The sequence below is a fragment of the Globicephala melas genome, chromosome 5 (assembly GCF_963455315.2).
Source record: "Globicephala melas chromosome 5, mGloMel1.2, whole genome shotgun sequence".
Classification (NCBI taxonomy): domain Eukaryota; kingdom Metazoa; phylum Chordata; class Mammalia; order Artiodactyla; family Delphinidae; genus Globicephala; species Globicephala melas.
Window position 1 is genome coordinate 122,178,861 of NC_083318.1, and position 21,848 is coordinate 122,200,708.

The following is a 21,848-nucleotide window of genomic DNA, read 5'->3' on the forward strand; positions in this document are numbered from 1 at the left end:
GTCAGCCCCTAGTATGATGATTCCAGGATAAAGGTGAGCCCAGGGTGCACAGAGGAGGGGCATTTTAGAGGAAGCTAAGAGGGATCCAAGAAGGCTTCCTGGAAGAGGCTGATCCCAGATGCAAGTCTGTAAGGATGAGGGGACAGTAGCAGTGTTGGCAGCATTTCTGATGCAGGGAGGGGAAGAGGAGAACAGTTTTGGAGAGAGGTGGGGTCCATAGCGTGAGTGTAGGAGGAGCATGAGGTCAGGCCAGAGGGGTGAGCAGGTTCCAGGAGGATGAAGACAGTGGGCACCACCGAAGGATGTTAAGCAGGGAGGTCACATGGTAAGTCTACTTCTTAGGAGAGATGTCTCTGCTGGCGGGGTTGAGAAAGTACCGCAAAGACAAAAAGGTCACGCGTGTTTTAACGTAATTTGTAACTGAACATCTTCAAGCATCATGGTTGCTGTCTAGAACTAGGTCTTGAGATTTCATTTGGGTGTTGTCCCCTTTATCATCGGCACACATCCAGATGTCTTATACCAGAGCATGTAGCCAACGAGGAAGAGGGAAAGAATAGGGGAGTGCTGCGCATGATGAAGGGAAAAGTGTGCTGGAGAAGAATCTTTGCAGGGTCACAGCTCCCAGAACAAACATAAACGGACTGAGGAGAACAATGAAAGTCCCAGTTACACTGAAACTGAACAGTGGCTCACACGTTGCAAAGAAATGCAAGTGTCTTCTGTCCGTATCCTTCATTCAGTGAAGGAAGAAAAGGCCAGGAAAAAATAACATCCTGAGAGATTGCGGCCAAGGTGGAGAATCTTTTTCTTCCATAGAAGATTGAAATGTAAAAGAAGATTTTTCTATTCTTAATTTAAGAAATTTGTAGAATAACAGTTTAGCCAACTGTGTGACCATAAAGATCTCTGGCCCATTCTACCACGAACTTCTTTGGTGAAGTAAGGCCGGGATTTAAGCGCCATTTCCGAAGTCTTTAAAATCCTATCACTGAAGGGAGACCTTCAAGATGGTGAAAGGTAAGACGTGGAGATCACCTTCCTCCCCACAAATACATCAGAAATACATCTACACGTGGAACAGCTTCTACAGAACACCTACTGAACGCTGGCAGAAGACCTCAGACCTCCCAAAAGGCAAGAAACTCCCCCACGTACCTGGGTAGGGCAAAAGAAAAAAGAATAAACAAGAGACAAAAGGATAGGGACGGGACCTGCACCAGTTGGAAGGAGCTGTGAAGGAGGAAAGGTTTCCACGCACTAGAAGCCCCTTCGCGGGCGGAGACTGAGGGTGGCGGAGGGGGGAAGCTTCAAAGCCACGGAGGAGAGCGCAGCAAGAGGGGTGCGGAGGGCAAAGCGGAGAGATTCCCGCACAGAGGATCAGGGCCGACCGGCACTCACCAGCCCGAGAGGCTTGTCTGCTCACCCGCTGGGGCGGGCAGGGCTGGGAGCTGAGACTCGGGCTTCGGTCGGAGCGGAGGGAGAGGACTGGGGTTGGCGGCGTGAACACAGCCTGCAGGGGGTTAGTGCGCCACGGCTAGCCGGGAGGGAGTCCGGGGAAAGGTCTGGAGCTGCCGAAGAGGCAAGAGACCATTGTTTCAGGTGCGCGAGGAGAGGGGATTAAGAGCGTCGCCTAAACAAGCTCCAGAGGCGGGCGCGAGCCGCGGCTAAAAGCGCGGACCCCAGAGACGGGCATGAGACGCTAAGGCTGCTGCTGCCACCAACAAGAACCCTGGGTGCGAGGACAGGTCACTATCCACACCCCCATTCCGGGAGCCTGGGCAGCCCTCACTGCCAGGGTCCCGGGATCCAGGGACAACTCCCCCGGGAGAACGCACAGCGCGCCTCAGGCTGGTGCAACGTCACGCCGGCCTCTGACGCCGCAGGCCCGCCCCGCACTCCGTGCCCCTCCCTCCCCCCGGCCTGAGTGAGCCAGAGCCCCCGAATCAGCTGCTCCTTTAACCCCGTCCCGTCTGAGCGAAGAACAGACGCCCTCCGGCGACCTACACGCAGAGGCGGGGCCAAATCCAAAGCTGAGCCCCTGGGAGCTGTGAGAACAAAGAAGAGAAAGGGAAATCTCTCCCAGCAGCCTCAGGAGCAGCGGATTAGAGCTCCACAATCAACTTGATGTACCCTGCATCTGTGGAATACCTGAATAGACAACGAATCGTCCCAAATTGAGGCTGGGGATTTGGGGAGCAAGCATATATATATATTTTTTTTTTCCTTTTTTCTCTTTTTGTGAGTGTGTATGTGTATGCTTCTGTGTGTGATTTTGTCTGTATAGCTTTGCTTTCACCATTTGTCCTAGAGTTCTGTCTGTCTGTTTTTTTGTTTTTGTTTTTTTAGTATAGTTCTTAGCACTTGTTATCATTGGTGTTATCATTGTTATCATTGGTGTTATCGTTGTTATCATTTGTTTTTTTGTTTGGTTGCTCTCTTCTCTCTTTTTTCTTTTTAATAATTATTTTTTATTTTAATAACTGTATTTTATTGTTTTTTCTTTCTTTATCTCTTTTTCTCACCCCTTTTCTTCTGAGCCATGTGGCTGACAGGGTCTTGGGGCTCCAGCCGGTTGTCAGGCCTGTGCCTCTGAGGTGGGAGAGTGGAGTTCAGGACATTGGTCCACCATAGACCTCCCAGGTCCACATAATATCAAATGATGAAAGCTCTCCCAGAGATCTCCATCTCAATGCCAAGACCCAGCTCCAATCAGCGACCAGCAAGCTACAGTGCTGGACACCCTATGCCAAACAACTAGCAAGACAGGAACACAACCCCACCCATTAGCAGAGAGGCTGCCTAAAATCATAAAAACGTCACAGATACCCCAAAACACACCACCGGACATGGACCTGCCAACCAGAAAGACAAGATCCAGCCTCATCCACCAGAACACAGGCACCAATCCCCTCTACCAGGAAGGCTACACAACCAACTGAACCAATCTTAGCCACTGGGGGCAGACACCAAAAACAACAGGAACTACGAACCTGCAGCCTGCGAAAAGGACATGCCAAACACAGTAACTTAAGCAAAATGAGAAGACACAGGAACACACAGCAGATGAAGGAGCAAGATAAAAACCCACCAAACCAAACAAATGAAGAGGAAATAGGCAGTCTACCTGAAAAAGAATTCAGAGTAATGATAGTAAAGATGATCCAAAATCTTGGAAATAGAATGGAGAAAATGCAAGAAACATTTAACAAGGACCTAGAAGAACTAAAGAGCAAACAAACAATGATGAACAACACAATAAATGAGATTAAAAATTCTCAAGAAGGACTCAATAGCAGAATAACTGAGGCAGAAGAACGGATAAGTGACCTGGAACATAAAATAGTGCAAATAACTACTGCAGAGAAGAATAAAGAAAAAAGAATGAAAAGAATTGAGGACAGTCTCAGAGACCTCTGGGACAACATTAAATGCACCAACATTCGAATTATAGGGGTCCCAGAAGAAGAAGAGAAAAAGAAAGGAACTGAGAAAATATTTGAAGAGATTATAGTTGAAAACTTCCCTAATATGGGGAAGGAAATAGTCAATCAAGTCTAGGAAGCACAGAGTCCATACAGGATAAATATGAGGAGAAATACGCCAAGATACATATTAGTCAAACTATCAAAAATTAAATACAAAGAAAAAATATTAAAAGCAGCAAGGGAAAAACAATAAATAACACACAAGGGAATCCCCATAAGGTTAACAGCTGATCTTTCAGCAGAAACTCTGCAAGCCAGAAGGGAGTGGCAGGACATATTTAAAGGGATGAAAGGGGAAAACCTAAAACCAATATTACTATACCCAGCAAGGATTTCATTCAAATTCGACAGAGAAATTAAAACCTTTATAGACAAGCAAAAGCTAAGAGAATTCAGCACCACCAAACTAGCTTTACAACAAATGCTAAAGGAACTTCTCCAGGCAGGAAACACAAGAGAAAGAAAGGACCTACAATAACAAACCCAAAACAATTAAGAAAATGGTAATAGAAACATACATATCAATAATTACCTTAAATGTAAATGGATTAAATGCTCCAACCAAAAGACATACACTGGCTGAATGGATACAAAAACAAGATCCATATATATGCTATCTGCAAGAGACCCACTTCAGACCAAGGGACTCAAACAGACTGAAAGTGAGGGCATGGAAAAAGATATTACATGCAAATGGAAATCAAAAGAAAGCTGGAGTAGCTATTCTTATAAAGTCACACAAAATAGACTTTAAAATAAAGACTATTAAAAGAGACAAAGAAGGACACTACATAATGATCAAGGGATCAATCCAAGAAGAAGATATAACCATTGTAAATATTTATGCACCCAACATAGGAGTACCTCAGTACTTAAGGCTAATGTTAACAGCCATAAGAGGGGAAATCGACAATAACACAATCATAGTAGGGACTTTAACACCCCACTTTCACCAATGGACAGATCATCCAAAATGAAAATAAATAAGGAAAAACAAGCTTTAAATGATACATTAAACAAGATGGACTTAATTGATATTTAGAGGACATTCCATCCAAAAACAACAGAATACACATTCTTCTCAAGTGTTCATGGAACATTCTCCAGGATACATCAGATTTTGGGTTACAAATCAAACCTTTGTAAATTTAAGAAAATTGAAATCGTATCAAGTATCTTTTCCAATCACAATGCTAAGAGACTAGACATCAGTTACAGGAAAAAAATGTGTAAAAATACAACCACATGGAGGCTAAACAGTACACTACTTAATAACCAAGAGATCACTGAAGAAATCAAAGAGGAAATCAAAAAATACCTAGAAACAAATGACAATGAAAACGCAACAACCCAAAACCTATGGGATGCAGCAAGAGCAGTTCTAAGAGGGAAGCTTATAGCAATAGAATCCTACCTCAAGAAACAAGAAACATCTCAAATAAACGATGTAACCTTACACCTAAAGCAATTAGAGAAACAAGAACAAAAAAACCCCACAGTTAGCAGAAAGAAAGAAATCATAAAGATCAGATCAGAACTAAATGAAAAAGAAATGAAGGAAACAACAGCAAAGATCAATAAAACTAAAAGCTGGTTCTTTGAGAAGATAAACAAAATTGATAAACCACTAGCCAGACTCATGAAGAAAAAAAGGGAGAAGACTCAAATCAATAGAATTAGAAATGAAAAAGGAGAAGTAACAACTGAAACTGCAGAAACACAAAGGATCATGAGAGATTACTACTGTATGCCAATAAAATGGACAACGTGGAAGAAATGGAAAACTCTTAGAAAAGTACAACCTTCCAAGACTGAACCAGGAAGCAATAGCAAATATGAACAAACCAATCACAAGTACTGAAATTGAAACTGTGATTTAAAATCTTCCTACAAACAAAAGCCTAGGACCAGATGGCTTCTCAGGCGAATTCTATCAAACATTTAGAGAAGAGGTAACACTTATCCTTCTCAAACTCTTACAAAATATAGCAGAGGGAAGAACACTCCTAAACTCATTCTACGAGGCCACCATCACCCTGATACCAAAACCAGACAAAGATGTCGAAAGAAAGAAAACTTCAGGCCAATATCACTGATGAACATAGATGCAAAAATCCTCAACAAAATACTAGCAAACAGAATCCAACAGCACATTAAAAGGATCATACACCATGATCAAGTGGGGTTTATCCCAGGAATGCAACGATTCTTCAATATACACAAATCAATCAATGTGATACACCATATTAACAAATTGAAGGACAAAACCATATGATCATCTCAATATATGCAGAGAAAGCTTTTGACAAAATTCAACACCCATTTATGATAAAAATCCTGCAGAAAGTAGGCATAGAGGGAACTATCCTCAACATAATAAAGGCCATATATGACAAACCCACAACCAACATCTTTCTCAATGGTGAAAAACTGAAACCATTTCCAGTAAGATCAGGAACAAGACAAGGTTTCCCACTCTCACCACTCTTATTCAACAGAGTTTTGGAAGTTTTAGCCACAGCAGAGTAGAAAAAGAAATAAAAGGAATCCAAATCAGAAAAGAAGAAGTAAAGCTGTCACTGTTTGCAGATGACATGATACTATATATAGAGAATCCTAAAGATGCTACCAGGAAACCACTAGAGCTAATCAATGATTTCAGTAAAGTAGCAGGATACAAAATTAATGCACAGAAATCTCTGGCACTCCTATATACTAATGATGAAAAATCTGAAAGAGAAATTAAGGAAACAGTCCCTTTTACCACTGCAACGAAAAGAATAAAATACCTAGGAATAAACCTAGCTAAGGAGACAAAAGACCTGTATGCAGAAAATTATAAGACACTGTTGAAAGAAATTAAAGATGATACAAACAGATGGAGAGATATACCATATACTTGGATTGGAAGAATCAACATTGTGGAAATGACTCTACTACCCAAAGCAATCTACAGATTCAATGCAATCCCTATCAAACTACCACTGGCATTTTTCACAGAATTAGAACAAAAAATTTCACAATTTATATGGAAACACAAGAGACCCTGAATAGCCAAAGCAACCTTGAGAAAGAAAAACAGAGCTGCAGGAATCAGGCTCCCTGACTTCAGAGTCTACTATAAGTTACAGTAATCAAGACAGTATGGTACTGGCACAAAAACAGAAAGATAGATCAATGGAACAGGATAGAAAGCCCAGAGATAAACCCACGCACATATGGTCACCTTATCTTTGATAAAGGAGGCAAGAATATACAATGGAGAAAAGACAGCCTCTTCAATAAGTGGTGCTGGGAAAACTGGACAGCTACATGTAAAAGAATGAAATTAGAACACTCCCTAACACCATGCACAAAAATAAAGTCAAAATGGATTAAAGACCTATTGGCTTCCCTTGTGGCGCAGTGGTTGAGAGTCCGCCTGCCGATGCGGGGGACACGGGTTCGTGCCCTGGTCCAGGAAGATTCCACATGCCGCGGAGCGGCTGGGCCCGTGACCCATGACCACTGAGCCTGCGCGTCCGGAGCCTGTGCTCCGCAACGGGAAAGGCCACAACAGTGAGAGGCCCGCGTACCGCAAAAAAAACAACAAAAAAAATGGATTAAAGACCTAAATGTAAGGCCAGACTATAAACCTCTTAGAGGAAAACATAGGCAGAACACTCTATGACATAAATCACAGCAAGATATGACATAAATCACAGCAACATCCTTTTTGACCCACCTCCAGTAAAAAAAAATTAACAAACGGGACCTAATGAAACTTAAAAACTTTTGCACAACAAAGGAAACCATAAACAAGATGAAAAGACAGCCCTCAGAATGGGAGAAAATATTTGCAAATGAAGCAACTGACAAAGGATTAATCTCCAAAATTTACAAGCAGCTCGTGCAGCTCAGTATCAAAAAAATAAACAACCCAACCCCAAAATGGGCAGAAGACCTAAATAGACATTTCTCCAAAGAAGTTATACAGATTGCCAACAAACACATGAAAGGATGCTCAACATCATTAATCATTAGAGAAATGCAAATCAAAACTGCAGTGAGGGGGCTTCCCTGGTGGCACAGTGGTTGAGAGTCCGCCTGCCGATGCAGGGGACACGGGTTCATGCCCCGGTCCGGGAGAATCCCACATGCCGTGGAGCGGCTGGGCCCGTGAGCCATGGCCGCTGAGCCTGTGCGTCCGGAGCCTGTGCTTCGCAGCGGGAGAGGCCGCGGCAGTGAGAGGCCCGCGTACCGCAAAAAGGAAAAAAAAAAAAAACAACCTACAATGAGGTATCACCTCACACCGGTCAGAATGGCCATCATCAAAAAATCTACAAACAGTAAATTCTGGAGAGGGTGTGGAGAAAAGGGAACCCTCTTGCATTGTTGGTGGGAATGTAAATTGATACAGCCACTATGGAGAACAGTATGGAGGTTCCTTAGAAAACTAAAAATAGAACTACCATATGACCCAGCAATCGCACTACTGGGCATGTACCCTGAGAAAACCATAATTCAAAAAGAGTCATGTACCACTATGTTCATTGCAGCTCTATTTACTATTAGCCAGGACATGGAAGCAACCTAAGTGTCCATTGACAGATGAATGGATAAAGAAGATGTGGCACATATATACAATGGAATATTACTCAGCCATAAAAGAAACAAAACTGAGTTATTTGTAGTGAGGTGGATGGACCTAGAGTCTGTCATACAGAGTGAAGTAAGTCAGAAAGAGAAAAACAAATAATGTATGCTAACACATATATATGGAGTCCAAAAAAAAAAAAAGTGGTTATGAAAACCTAGGGTCAGGACAGGAATAAAGACACAGACGTAGAGAATGGTCTTGAGGGCACGGGGAGCTGGGACAAAGGGTAAGCTGGGACGAAGTGAGAGAGTGGCATGGACATATATACACTAACAAATGTAAAATAGCTAGTGGGAAGCAGCTGCATAACACAGGGAGATCAGTTCGGTGCTTTGTGACCACCTAAAGGGGTGGGATAAGGAAGGTGGGAGGGAGATGCAAGAGGGAGGGGATATGGGGATATATGTATACGTATAGCTGATTCACTTTGTTATAAAGCAGAAACTAACACACCATTGTAAAGCAATTATACTCCAATAAAGATGTTAAAAAAAAAATCCTATCACTATCGCATTGTAATTTTTTACAATTTACCCTGGACCGGATGAACTGAGTCATAGGCTTCGAACCTTTCCTTTCGAAGGAACCTTTCCTTTCCCTTCCTTCGAAACTTTCCAGCTTTTATATCCCAAGTTAGAACTCTTATGTGAACAAATGTATTTTTAAAAGTGTGTAACTGTTACCGCTTTTAGACAGTGAGCCCTGTGGGTAGATTGACGGCCACTTACAGAAGGGGCAGTGGGCACGAGGTCGTTTTCTGTTCTTCCCGTCTGCATTGCTGTGTGAACCCGGACGGATTCATAAATGGATGGTTCTTCCACTTTTCTTGGATAGGGATGTTTCAGAACAATCAGTGTGCCTGAATGAAGACAAAAAACCATAAGTAGAATCCCCAGAAATAAGGTCCCAATGCTAACAACTGGATAACTGTGGCTGAATTGTAAAGTCTCTTGTTTTTTCATGGATTCACTTACTCATGTTCTCAACATGTATCTAGTACGAACTACATGCCAGGCACTTAAGCCAGTCGCTGGAGATACATAGCGGGATGAGACGATATCTGGCCTCCTCGTGCTGGGACAGAGCCAGCAATGAACATAGTCATTTAACTGAACGGGGTGATGAGACCAACGTTGGCCACGTGAACCAAGCATGCTGGGAGCCTATGTGGTAACTGTGCTTTTTAGGTGAGATGTCACTGGTGGCAGGGTAGAAGAAGTACCACAGAGACAAAAAGATCATGCATAAGAAGGACCTTTCTATGGAATGCTTCAGAAACTCTTTCCTAGGGGAGGCAACACGGTTCTAGACCTTAAAGCTGTAACTGGAGGTTTTCCAGGTGAGCTTTACAAAAGCCATGCAAACAAAACAAATCAAATACTCTGGGTATAGGAGGATTTATTCCATTGCCCTACTTCTCACTGGTTTCAGAACAACTTGCAACAAATCAGTGGACCTGAAAAACATGAACTCGTAGCATTTTCCGTAGTATCTCCTACCACCCAATAAACACTGGAGGAAATGAAATCTTTGCTTTTCTTTAGTGAACATGAAGTAAATAGGCTGGGGCTCCTGTGTGATTACCTTCACTTCCATCTGGAGGAGGGGAGTCCCGGCAGAAAAAGGGTCCCCCCAGGCGCCAGGCACTGGGGGCTTCGGCGAGTCAGAGGGCTGAGCGCTTTCAGCTCAACATTGATATTTCCCCCTTCTGCATCCTTCCCTTTCCCCAGTCAATCAGTCAGTCAGAAATTAGAAACTGACTACAAAAAGACTAAGTTAAGGGTTTTCTTCCCTTTGCTATGGCTTCTTGCTTTTTAAATTTCACTCGGGTCTTTTATAGGGCAGACCCAGACACTGGGGGAGATGCAAAGAATTCAGTAATTCATTCAACAAATATTTACTGAGCTCTACTAAGTGCCAGGCACTTGTCTAGGCCCTGGAGATACAGCAACAGACAAAGGAGATGTAGCGTCTGCTCTCATGGCAGGGGAGACAGAAAAATATTTGAACAAAAGAATATGTCAAGTGAGAGAATCGTTATGAAAACCCTAACAGAGCAATGTAAAGGAACAGAGAGCGAAAAGAGGGTTTGGGGAGGGCGGTATTTATATCAGGTCAGGGAAGCCTTCTTTGACAGGGTGACAGAAAGCTCATAGAAAGTATAGACCTTGAATTGCAGTAAGAAAGAGACAAGGAGGAAAGGAAAATACCTCCTCTGCAGTTAAAAAGCCCTTAATAATAACGATAAACCTACAAACAAAGCAAAACCTTTCTATGAGGCTTGAGTACATACAATGGACTGACTGCAAAACCAGAGCCGTGCCTTCTGATATCTCTCTGTACCCAATTCACCTCAGGAACCCTGGGAACGCAGTGAAGAATGGCTCTTGCAGTTACGAGAAGCTCCAGTACTGTTCATGCACCTTGTCTGTACTCCCTTTTGTCAATGTGATTCTTTCATGAGAACAGATCCAGTCATATCAGGACAAGGGGCCAGTTACAGGTTTACAGTCATAATGAAAGCAGCAACACCTAAATCAAGAGCAGCCGTTATGCAGGCTCAGGGGCATTGTGGATGCACCTGTGACACGGCAGATGCTTGGTGAATTGGGGGCTGGCTTCTAAGTGACCTACCCCAGAGAAACACCTCCTGGCAGCCACCTAGGCATCATGGAAGGAGCAACCATGGCCACTCAGCACCTGTGGACTTTGGACATTCTATCACAAGCTTCTGTTTCTTCCTCTGACAAGTGAGCATAATTATGCTTTCTTCGTGAAGCTGCTTTAAGCACCAAATAAAGAAGTGTTTGTGAAAGGATTATAACAATGTTTGATGTTGTCATGCTTTGATATAGAGTATTTTTAAATCCTTGAGTGAAATTCCAATGAGTGCCCTCTTTGGGTGTGGATTTTAAAATGAGAAAAATCTAAGGGTAACGATGTGCTAAGAATAAAAATGGCAGTAGTTTAGTAGGCACTGACGACATAGCACTAAGACAAACAGGTGCCTCTTAAACATTTCATCTGACGGTGGAGGAGAGGGGGACGGGAGCTCAGGGCTCAAAGCAGCTCACAAATAAGAAAAAAATGCGAAATCTTGTGCTTCATCTTCAAAGTTGATGCTAAATTATCATCCTTTTCCATATGCTTAATATGAAAATAAGATTTAAAATGATGCCCAAGGAAGATGCACCTGGTCAATCCTCTGTCCTTTTGCATAGAACCAAGCACACCCCAGGTATATGCCTACCTATACAGGTTTCCTACTGCAGCTGTAACAAATCGTCACAAGCGTAGTGACTTAAAATAACTCAAATTTATTATCCTACAGTTCTGGAGGTCGGAAGTCTGAAATGGGTCTCACTAAAGTGAAAGTATCAGCAGGGCTGCTTTCCTCTTGGAGGCTCTAAGGGACAGTCCATTCCCTTGCCTTTTCTAGCGTCTGGAGGCTGCCTGCATTCCTTGACTGGTGGCCCCATTCCTCCATCTTTAAAGCCAGCAACGGTGGGTCAAGTCCTTCTGATGCTGCTATCTCTCCAGTTCTCCCTCTTCTACCTCCATCTTATAAGGACCCTTGTGATTACTCCTGATTATTCAGGATAATCTCCCCATCTCAAAGTCAGCTAATTAGTAGCCTTAATTCTATCAGCAAACTTAATTCCCTCTTGCCATGTAACGTAACATTCACATTTCTGGGGACGGATGTGAATGCTTTTGGGGGGGTCATTACCCTGCTTACCACGGTATCAGTTTCTGGGAGGTAAGCATAGCCATAGGGGCCCGTTGTGCTGCAGTGTAAGGATCTCTGGGCCAGGGTTGCTGCCTGAGCCTGCAGTGCCGTAATCACTTGGTACTGTAAAGCCATTGCCTTTCCAACACGTGCATTTCCAAGCCCTGTGAGTCCCTTCGGAGCAGGTATGGTGCCAAATTTATCTTTGTAGCCCTACCTCCTGATAGAGTTTCTGACGTAGGGAAGGTTTGATGAGTGAATGGATGAATGAATGCCACAGTAATTCACATTTAAGGCAGGGAAGAGCCTGAGATGAACCAGGCTCTTCCAGGTCCATGATTACCCTGGTCTGGGGCAAGGACAGGACAGGACAACAACTCCACATTCGGCTCTCCAAATCTCCATTGTGGGGACCCAAATTCCATTTTGAAACTTCCTCTGAAGTTTAACCAATGAAGAGCTAAGCTAAGGTAAATGCTATTGAGTCAACCAGGAAAGCAGAATTGACCATAGATAGATATTAACTAGTAAGACCATGAATGAGGCTAGATTGAATGGTGGAATGAAGAAAATGACAAACTACTTATAAAATGATAACTCCAGGACTTCCCTGGTGGTCCAGTGGTTAAGACTCTGCGCTTCCAATGCAGGGGACATGGGTTCGATCCCAGGGTGGGGAACTTTTGCATGCCACATGGTGCAGCCGAAAATAAATAAATAAATGAATAAAATAACTTCCACTGATAAAAGTATGGCCTCTTGAGAAACAGGTCTCCTTAGCCAACTATTCTGCCCAAGGAAGGGCCAATATATGGACTTCTCGGCATGGCTGCTAGCCTTACAATGATCTCCCCTTTTGTAGAAATCGTTCCATCCCCTTACACAGAAGTAGACCCCAAAGACCCTGGCCCTCCTCCACAAACACCTAACCTGGACACACTCGTTGGACCAACCCAGGGATCTGCTTAGTCACTTCTCCGGGAAAAAGGTCCACTAACTTCAGTTTCTAAGTTCATGAAGAAGACTTGTTTCCTGCCTTTGACATGAAAGCTGGTTTCAGAAATGCTCAGTGGAGGTACGTTTTTGAGATGATCAGAGCTGGAGGAAGACAGGCATTTCAATTTGCTGAAAGCTACAGAGTTGCCATGATCGCTGGGCTGATTACTTACTGTCTCTCGTGGTTTAGCTTGCCCTTAAATTCTGAGCGGATATATGAATATCCTTCCAAAAAATTCCACTTTTCTTCCTGTATCCTTCTTTTCCTTTTTTTTTTTTTTTTTAATTCAGCTAGCCAGGGTTACTTTCTGTCATTTGCAGTCAAATGAAACTTATCTAATGTTGCCACCACAGACTCATTATATAAGTTCCACCCAAGGTTCAAGACAGCACGTTGGCTCCATAAGAGAGAACTCTGGGTTAGTGATATTCAGACAAAATTAACCCCAGGACTTGGTTTGAAGATTCAGATAAAAGGCAACAGGAGACAAGGGCTGGTAGAGGGAGAAGAGACACAGATCTGCAAGCACAGGTTGGAATGCTCGCTGTAAGTTTCATTTCAGTTTCTAAACTACATGAAGGAGGAGACTGCTGTTTCCTGCCTTTGACATGAAACCTGGTATCAGAAATGCTTGGCGGAGGTATATTTTTGAAGTGATCACAGCAGGATCGAGGCACGTATTTAAATTTGCTTTGGCTGTACTGTAACTTATAGGACACCTACTCAGTGTGTAATACTTTGAGATTGCATTGAAGGACTCCTTATCTTGTATCCCAGCAGGAATTCAGAAAAAGTGTAAGGGCAGTCTCAAGCCTTAGGCATTGGTTTGATATCTAAAACAGAGAGTAGGGCAGGGCACATAGAGCTCCTAAAAAAAAACCACTTTTGTTTAGAATATTTCTTTTATGCACTAAAGCTAGTATTCAATACTTACTCAGCCAGGTTGCCCACCTAGACTGTAAGATGTTTGAGGGCAAGGATGATACCTGTTTTATCACTGTGTTATCAGTGGCCAGCAATGCCCAGCTCATAGCTGGCACTCAATATGTATTTGTTAATTATGAATTAAATTAAAGTAAGATTATATCCATCCATGTTTTATTATTGCCCTCAGGTTCAGAAAGCAAACTTTCCAACTGGCGTATGCATGGTGGGTTCCTCTATCTCCTCCCACCAATGGGAAGTGACTTTCTAAGGGGGTTTATAAGAATATTTAAGATCTTTCTCTTTGCTACCTTTTCTGCAAATAAACTTGAACTCATCATAAAAGGGGGCTATTAAAACCACATTCGTTTATAGATGAAGGGGTTTTAATATTGGTTTTAATATTAAAAATAGTAAGAGAAGAGAAATATACTGAAGTAGGAAAAGCAGACCAGTTAGCCAGAGAAAAAGAAGAGTCTTAAACATCCAAGTCAAATTAGGTCACTTTTTTTGGAGCACTTGATTCTACCTTTCAGATGAATGCACTATGGAACTGGCTTAAAATCTGAAGAGAACATTACAAAGATTTGATAAACACTAACCCAATTGTCCCTAAACCAACTCTTCATGATATGCCAAAGAATATACAGCTCTCGCATATAACTATTGGAATGAATTACCATAAAAGGGCTTCGTTAAATAACAGTAATAATAAGTATTTATGCCACGCTAAGAATGATTCTAAATATCTTACATGCCTAATCTCATTCAATCTTCACAGCAAGTCATTAAGATATCAACTATTACCATCAGCTCAGTTTTATAAGATGATGAAACTGAAGCTCAGAGAGGTCACATAACTTGCCCGAGGACACACAGTTAGCTGATACATGGCAAAGGCTGGAGTTAGAACTGGGAGTTCACATATTTACTCATTATACCATACGTTTTTCTCAGCCTTGGTGATAATGACCACCATGGAAACTCTCTACGGCCTGTGAAATGTTGTTCTTGGCTATTGTGGGCCAGAGATCGCATGTACAAATCAAAATTCGAAGAAGTGGTTTCTTTAAGAGGAAGCTTGAGGAAAGAAGAGGAGAGTTTTTGCTTCAACATTTCTCACCAGGCCTCAGTTTCTTCACTTGTAAAGGAGAAATGAAATGGTCTCTGAGCTCCCTTCCAAATCCAACATTCTGTAAATCTAGTTAAAAGCACAGGCCCAACTGAAGGGCAAGAAATATTAGGATGCTTAGTAACAAAATGTTTATCCTGTTTCTGCAATATTCACTTGATATACTTTAGTCCTGATGTCATTTTATTTTTGCCCTCATTTTTCTTTTCCTCCACCTTCTCTTCAAACTTTAAATTTTATTTTACTTTACTGTAATTATGTAGGCTATTTTATATCCTTTCTGGAGAGGCATGAAGGAGATGGGGCTAAGTATTTGGGGGATGTTTCCTAGTCAGCCTTCTTTTGTTTTATGATTTCCTAGTATAGTTTCTCCAATGGCAATTTATGTAAATAAATTAAGAAGAGCAATAAACACGAAGACAGAAGTTCAAATTGAGTCACATTCTTTAGAACAGTAGCTTTATATCACATACCAAAAATATTAAAGGTTCTAAAGAAACTGAGGACTAAAACATGTATTGTAGGCCTGCCGTATCCTACAAGCATTCTGTTACATCATGTGGCAGGGATTCTTCCCATTCAAATCTGTTCAAGGCCATGCTGTGATGTGGCGATACTGTATTTCGGTGTCACTGTGACACCAGTTTCAGGAGACAGCAAAATGAGTGGAAAGCACACACACTTTAGAACCAGTTAGCCCGGATTCCAGTCTCAGCTCTGATGCTTTCTATGTGTGCAGCTTGGGCAAAAAAATTAAAATCTTTGAGTTTTTATTTCCTCATCTGAAAATCGGAGCACTTTACACATTATAGTGGGTAGTCCAGAAGATTAAATAACTTGGTATATGTGAAAATATCTAGTAGCATACCTCAAACTTAGTAAAACTCCACAAAGATTTGTTTCATTCTCTTCCTTGCCTGCTTTTTGCTTTTTCAAACACACCTCCTCTACAAACTAAGAAGATTTATATTTTTGGCAAACATAAACTAAAGAAGTGACTCTTGGTTGTGGTTTGGCAACGTTCCAAGTTGTCACCAATTATTTTCAGAAGTGTCACATAATTCTCAAATTTAAATTAATTTTAAATTAATTATTTTAAAATGCTGGCTGGGTAAAATGGCTGGTGTCGCAAAATAAAATAGTAACTGTAGCAGTTATTAAAAGGTTGGGAATCCCCACATCAAAACAAAAAGAGAAGTGGAAATTTGACATTTAAGAAAGAACCAGATAGGATCTTCAAAATTGAGAACCAATTACTATAAAGGGTAAAGCACAAACACAGCACACTTGACTTATACCATATTTTTTCATGCTAGTTAGGTGATTAAAGTAACAACACAGTAATTCCTATAATAAATTGTACAAGACAATTTCATGTACAAAAGTATTGCAATATAAATAAAAGGTAATGGGAAAGGCAATTTTTGTTTTAATACTATTTGGACATTTAAGCGTAAAGAGAAATGGTATCTACATTTTCCAAGATGACACTCAGTCCGTTACAAGAGGAAACAGTAAAAATTAATAATGGACCAAACATATTCATACTAAAAAAAGTCTCAAATTTCCAAGTCTATTTGAGTTGAATTTAGAAGCCTTGTACAAATATGAATAGAAGTTTTACATAACATCTTACTATTACAAATGAAAGGCAGAGTCTGAATTTGATCATTACCGAGCGTACATACAACGCAAATCATCATTTTCAAATTATGCTTTGTATACACTTTGGAAGTAAACATTAATTGTCAGTAGCTTACTAGTTGCGATGCTGCCATGAAAGCTGCAATGCGGTAATGGGATACCCACCACAGAATGTTGTGGATAATGATTAGTGTTTATTCTTTTAGGTGCTGGGACATAACAGGGAAAGAGAACTGACAAAAATCCCTCTTCTCATAGAGCTTACATATGAGTGTGAAGGTTTTAAAAAAATAAGTGAATTAAAAATATGTTAGAAGGTAAATGGGCCATTGAAGAGAGTAAAGCAAGTGGGTACATTGTATATATCTCTATGATATACTTGGGAGATGATTGGGTTTTGAGAATGAGAAGTATCTTAAGAGTGTTTGTGGGTATTCATAAGGAGAAATTAGAGTGAATGGAAACTTTAATGCAGATTAGAGAGATTAAATGTAGATTACAACAAGGGAAAGGGAAAATTATAATAATAGAATCTTAAAGTTGTCAGGAGGGTTAGACCTTGCTTACAAGATCTTCATTCTTTAGCTTAGGAGGCAGAAATCCTGGGAGTTTAAATAATAGGAATAAAATAGGAAAAAGAAATCTTAAAAACGTATTCATCCCTTTAGGTTAACACTTTTACCTATCCTGAGAGCAAATATTTTCTTATGACCCAGGACCAAGAATTCTGGTTTCACTCTACTGAAGACATTAAATAGATATAAAATTGTAAGGCAAAAGTGTACGGTTGTTGTTTATTTGGACATCTTCCCTGTTGCCCTCAAAGGTGATGCCATTCCTGCCAGTGAATGAGTGTGAGAAAGTCTCTCTTAAGTAAACTCACTCCCCAGACCCTGGAGGGTGAGGCTGGCCTGAGTGGGTCTGGGCTGGTCTGCAGAGTGGCCTGAAATACCCAGTTCTAGCCCTTCCCATTCTGGGGATCTGGAGGTCAGAACCCTGGCAGGGCCTCATCCATCGTGCAGACAAATGCTTCCCCTGGTGATCCTTAACCGACCAAAAGTTTTAATAAGAATTTACACTTCATCTGATGGTGAAGAAGGAATCATCAGCCTGGAGGTCTCCTGATCACTGGAAGCCAATTCTTTTTAAATTTTTAATTGAAGTACAGTTGATTTACAAAGTTGTGTTAATTTTTGCTGCACAGCAAAGTGATTCAGCCATACGTATATATACACACTCTTTTAAAAAATACTCTTTTCCATTATGGTTTATCCCAGGAGATTGGATATAGTTCCCTGTGCTATAAAGTAGGTCCTGTTGTTTACCCACTCTAAATGTAATAGCTTGTATCTACCAACCCCAAACTCCCAGTCCATCCCTCTCCCTTCCCCTTGGCAACTACAAGTCATTTCTCTATGTCTATGAGTCTGTTTCTGCTTTATAGATAAGTTCATTTATGCCATATTTTCAATTCCACATATAAGTGATATCATATGGTATTGGTCTTTCTCTTTCTGACTTACTTCACTTAGTATGATAATCTCTAGGTCCAACCATGTTGCTGCAAAATGGCATTATTTTGTTCTTTTTTACGTCTGAGTAGTATTCCAGTGTATATACATATGGACCACATCTTCTTTATCCATTCGTCTGTTGATGGACATTTAGGCTGTTTCCATGTCTTGGCTGTTGTGACTAGTGCTGCTATGAACGTAGAAGTGCACGTATCGTTTTGGATTATAGTTTTGTCTGGCTATATACCTAGGAGTAGGACTGCTGGGTCATATGGTAGTTCTATTTTTAGTTTTTTAAGGAATCTCCATACTGTTTTCCATAGTGGCCTTACCAGTTTACATTCCCACCGACAGTGTGGGAGGGTTCCCTTTTCTTCAGGAGCCAATTCTTTCTTTTCTTTTCTTTTCTTTCTTTTCTTTTCTTTTCTTTCTTTCTTTTCTTTTCTTTTTTTTCCTTCCTTCCTTTCTTTCTTGCTGCATTGGGTCTTCATTGCTGTGCACCAGCTTCTCATTGCAGTGGCTTTTCTTGTTGCAGAGCACGGGCTCTAGGCACACAGGCTTCAGTAGTTGTGGCTCGCGGGCTCTAGAGCTCAGGCTCAGTAGTTGTGGTGCAAGGGCTTAGTTGCTCCGCAGCACGTGGGATCTTCCTGGACCAAGGATCAAACCCATGTCCCCTCCATTGGCAAGCGGATTCTTAACCACTGTGCCACCAGGGAAGTCCCCAGGAACCAATTCTTAAATGAACAAGAAGAGATCTGTTTTTAGAAGATGGAATCCCAGTTTCCATTCACTGTTATTCATAGGTCACACTGCTGACTCCGTGACTTCCAAGGACCATCTGGGCTTAAAAGCCGTCATAGCTTCAGCAGGTTATCTTGTTTCCTGAGGTCTATTACTCTCAGGGGGCATAACGGAAGCTCCTATGTCATGGGTTTTGCCCCTTGTTCCCAGCTTTGGTGGCTTTGCCTTCAGCTGGCAGGGACAGATAAGAGGAATATTTCAGAGTTACTGGGATCTAACTCAAGAGCCGGAAGCCAGTTTGTCAAGTACATATCTATTGGCACTCAGGGTCTGTAGCAGGGGTTTAAATAGCAACAAATTCCCAACTGGGTAATGAATAGAACAGAGGAGAGGCAATGGAGAGCAAAAATCTCAGATTCCTAAGTTTGCAATAAATAAAATAACAATTATAGTGATGATAAGGCTACAGCAAGTTTCAGCTTTTTTTTTAAGTTTTGAATTTTATTGTATTCTTTCTTTTGTACAGCAGGTTCTTATTAGTCATCCATTTTATACATATTAGTGTATATATGTGAATCCCAATCTCCGAATTCATCACACCACCACCACCCGCCCTCTGTCACTTTGAAGAAAACTCCCATAGGTGTCTGGATTACAAATCTTTATAATTCCTATTGCATTAATCACAAACCTTCTTTAGTCAGATGAATCTATTTGCTGGGAAGCTTAATATTGACCCAAATGTAATCTGAGGAGCCTTTACTTTGGTGCAGTCTTAGGTGATCCTTTCACCTCGTGATTGGATCAGTGCCAGAAAAGCTCAACCGGAAAGTGCTGCATTCACTTTGATCTCAGAGATGTGGTACATACATAGACACACACGATGAAATACTACTCAGCCATAAAAAAAAGAAATTTTGCCATTTGCAGCAACATGGATGGATTTGGAGGGCATTATACTAAGTGAAATAAGTCAGACAGAGAAAGACAAATACTGTATATCACTTATATGTGGAATCTAAAAAATACAACAAACTAGTGAATATAATAAAAAAGAAGCAGACTCACAGACATAGAGAACAAACTAACGGTTACCAGTGGGGTGAGGGAAGAGGGGAGGGACAGTATAGGGGTAGGGGGTTAAGAGGTACAAATTATTGTGCTTAAAAAATGCTACATGGACATATTCTATAGCACAGGGAATATAGCCAATATTTTATAATGACCATAAATGGAGTAAAATTTTAAAAAATTGTGAATCACTATATTGTACACCTGTAACATATAGTATTGTACTTCAACTATACTTCAATTAAAAAGAATTTAAAATAAAACAAAAAAACTTTTTAAAAAAAAAGGGGGGGGGAGTTTGAAACTTGCTAGCAGGCAGAATATGTACTTTTTCCTAACTTGGAGAAAGTCTGGAAAGGAGTACGGAGAATGACCAAAGATACTGAAAATAGAGTCTAGAGGGAGAGTTTAAAAGAAGGGAGCTGATTTTGCTTGGCGAGAGAAGAGGAGGCTAGAAAGTAACGATGGTAATGGCTTTGAAGGATACAAAGAGTTGCAACTTACAGTCATCATTCATTCATTTATTCATTCACTCACCCAAAGCACCACGCACTGTACCAGGACCTGGGAGACACAGAGAAGGACAAAAATTGAAGTAGACAAAACAGAGTCCTTGGCTTCAACATCTCCTGTCCATTGCCAGTGACCAAGAATTGAACGAAAATGAGTGTAGATTGGGACACAAGTAAGAAATAAGTCTGAAGGGAAGGGATTTGAAATTGAAATGCTTGCCAAGACCAAAGTAGCAAAGGAAATAAAATCATTACCACTTGCCCTTTGTTTATGAGAATTATTGCTGGTTAAATGATAAAGTAATTTTCAGGGTTGATTAGGAGAATTTCCACCAGAAACAAAAAAGATGACTGCTTCAATTTTATGGTTTGAAATAATCTATCAAAGACCTTGTATGGTCAGTATAAAGTAAGTCAACTATTTTGTGGTTTCCACTGTGCTTTCTGTCTTTCCTTGACTCTGTGTGAGTCATATCAGGGTCTATTCAGGCCACAGAAATAGCAGAAAAGGAAAAGGCACTGGTGGCATCTCTCCCAGTGTGATCAACAAAAAGCCCATTAACCAAGTTTACCACGAAAATGAGTGTGTACAAATTCGCAGCAACTGACTCTGCTATTAAGGTTTGAATTCCTCTTGTGCTTGGTTCTTGGAACTGTCCAACTTTTGATTAACTGAGAATCATCAACAATTTAGGACATATAAAATTGTGATTCTATGTCACAAATACAGAGGAAATCCTTTACTTTATTTAAATAGTATAGACAGATGAGTTAGATAATTTAAATACCAAGCGAGTGTGTTTGTTTTTTAACTTGAATTTTCTGGTTTGACTCTAACCACCCAGAAAGGAAATTTTAAACTATTTCCAGCCATACTTAAGTGCCATGTAAAAACTTATCAGAAACCAAGACAAGAGAAACAGAATTTTAGGATGAAATTAAGAAATTGTTCAGGAGAGTAATTTCTAGTCAGTATTTTTAATATTCAATGATCTTTGGGAAATTGCATTTCATTTTAAAATGCTCAAAAACTGCTCAAAATGATCATTTTTGGGTCTCCCCAGTAAGCAAACTTCTCATACCTAAACTTCTGAGGAATCAAAAAGTTGTTCTTTCCTTTGTTCTTTCTTTGTTTACTGTATATATCATTATAAAACAAATAGGTCATTTTAAAGAAATGTGTGCTTTTAATCAATCCATTAAATAACACATTCTGAGAAAAATACCTATTTTGCACAAGGCACATTGTTTTCTCCTAAAAGTAATACTAACATACTGACACACACACACACACATATATATATATATATACTGAAGTATATATATACTGAAATATAATATACTGAAGTATATAATATACTGAAGTATATTATATACTGAAATATATATATATATTTTTTAATGTAGCATATGGCATTGTAATTGGAAAAAAAGTTTCTAAACATATCCAGTTGCT

The 21,848-nt window shown here is 40.7% G+C and overlaps 1 protein-coding gene across 1 annotated transcript in view; it reads right to left on the bottom strand.

Moving 5' to 3' along the window:
- DAPP1 (dual adaptor of phosphotyrosine and 3-phosphoinositides 1) overlaps nucleotides 1-21,848 on the bottom strand; it is a 63,365-nt gene that overhangs the window by 18,373 nt on the left and 23,144 nt on the right. Inside the window, exon 4 of the mRNA XM_030865604.2 lies at nucleotides 8,856-8,986. Within this exon, the coding sequence (XP_030721464.1) occupies nucleotides 8,856-8,986 (131 nt within the window). The remainder of the gene's footprint in view (nucleotides 1-8,855; nucleotides 8,987-21,848) is intronic.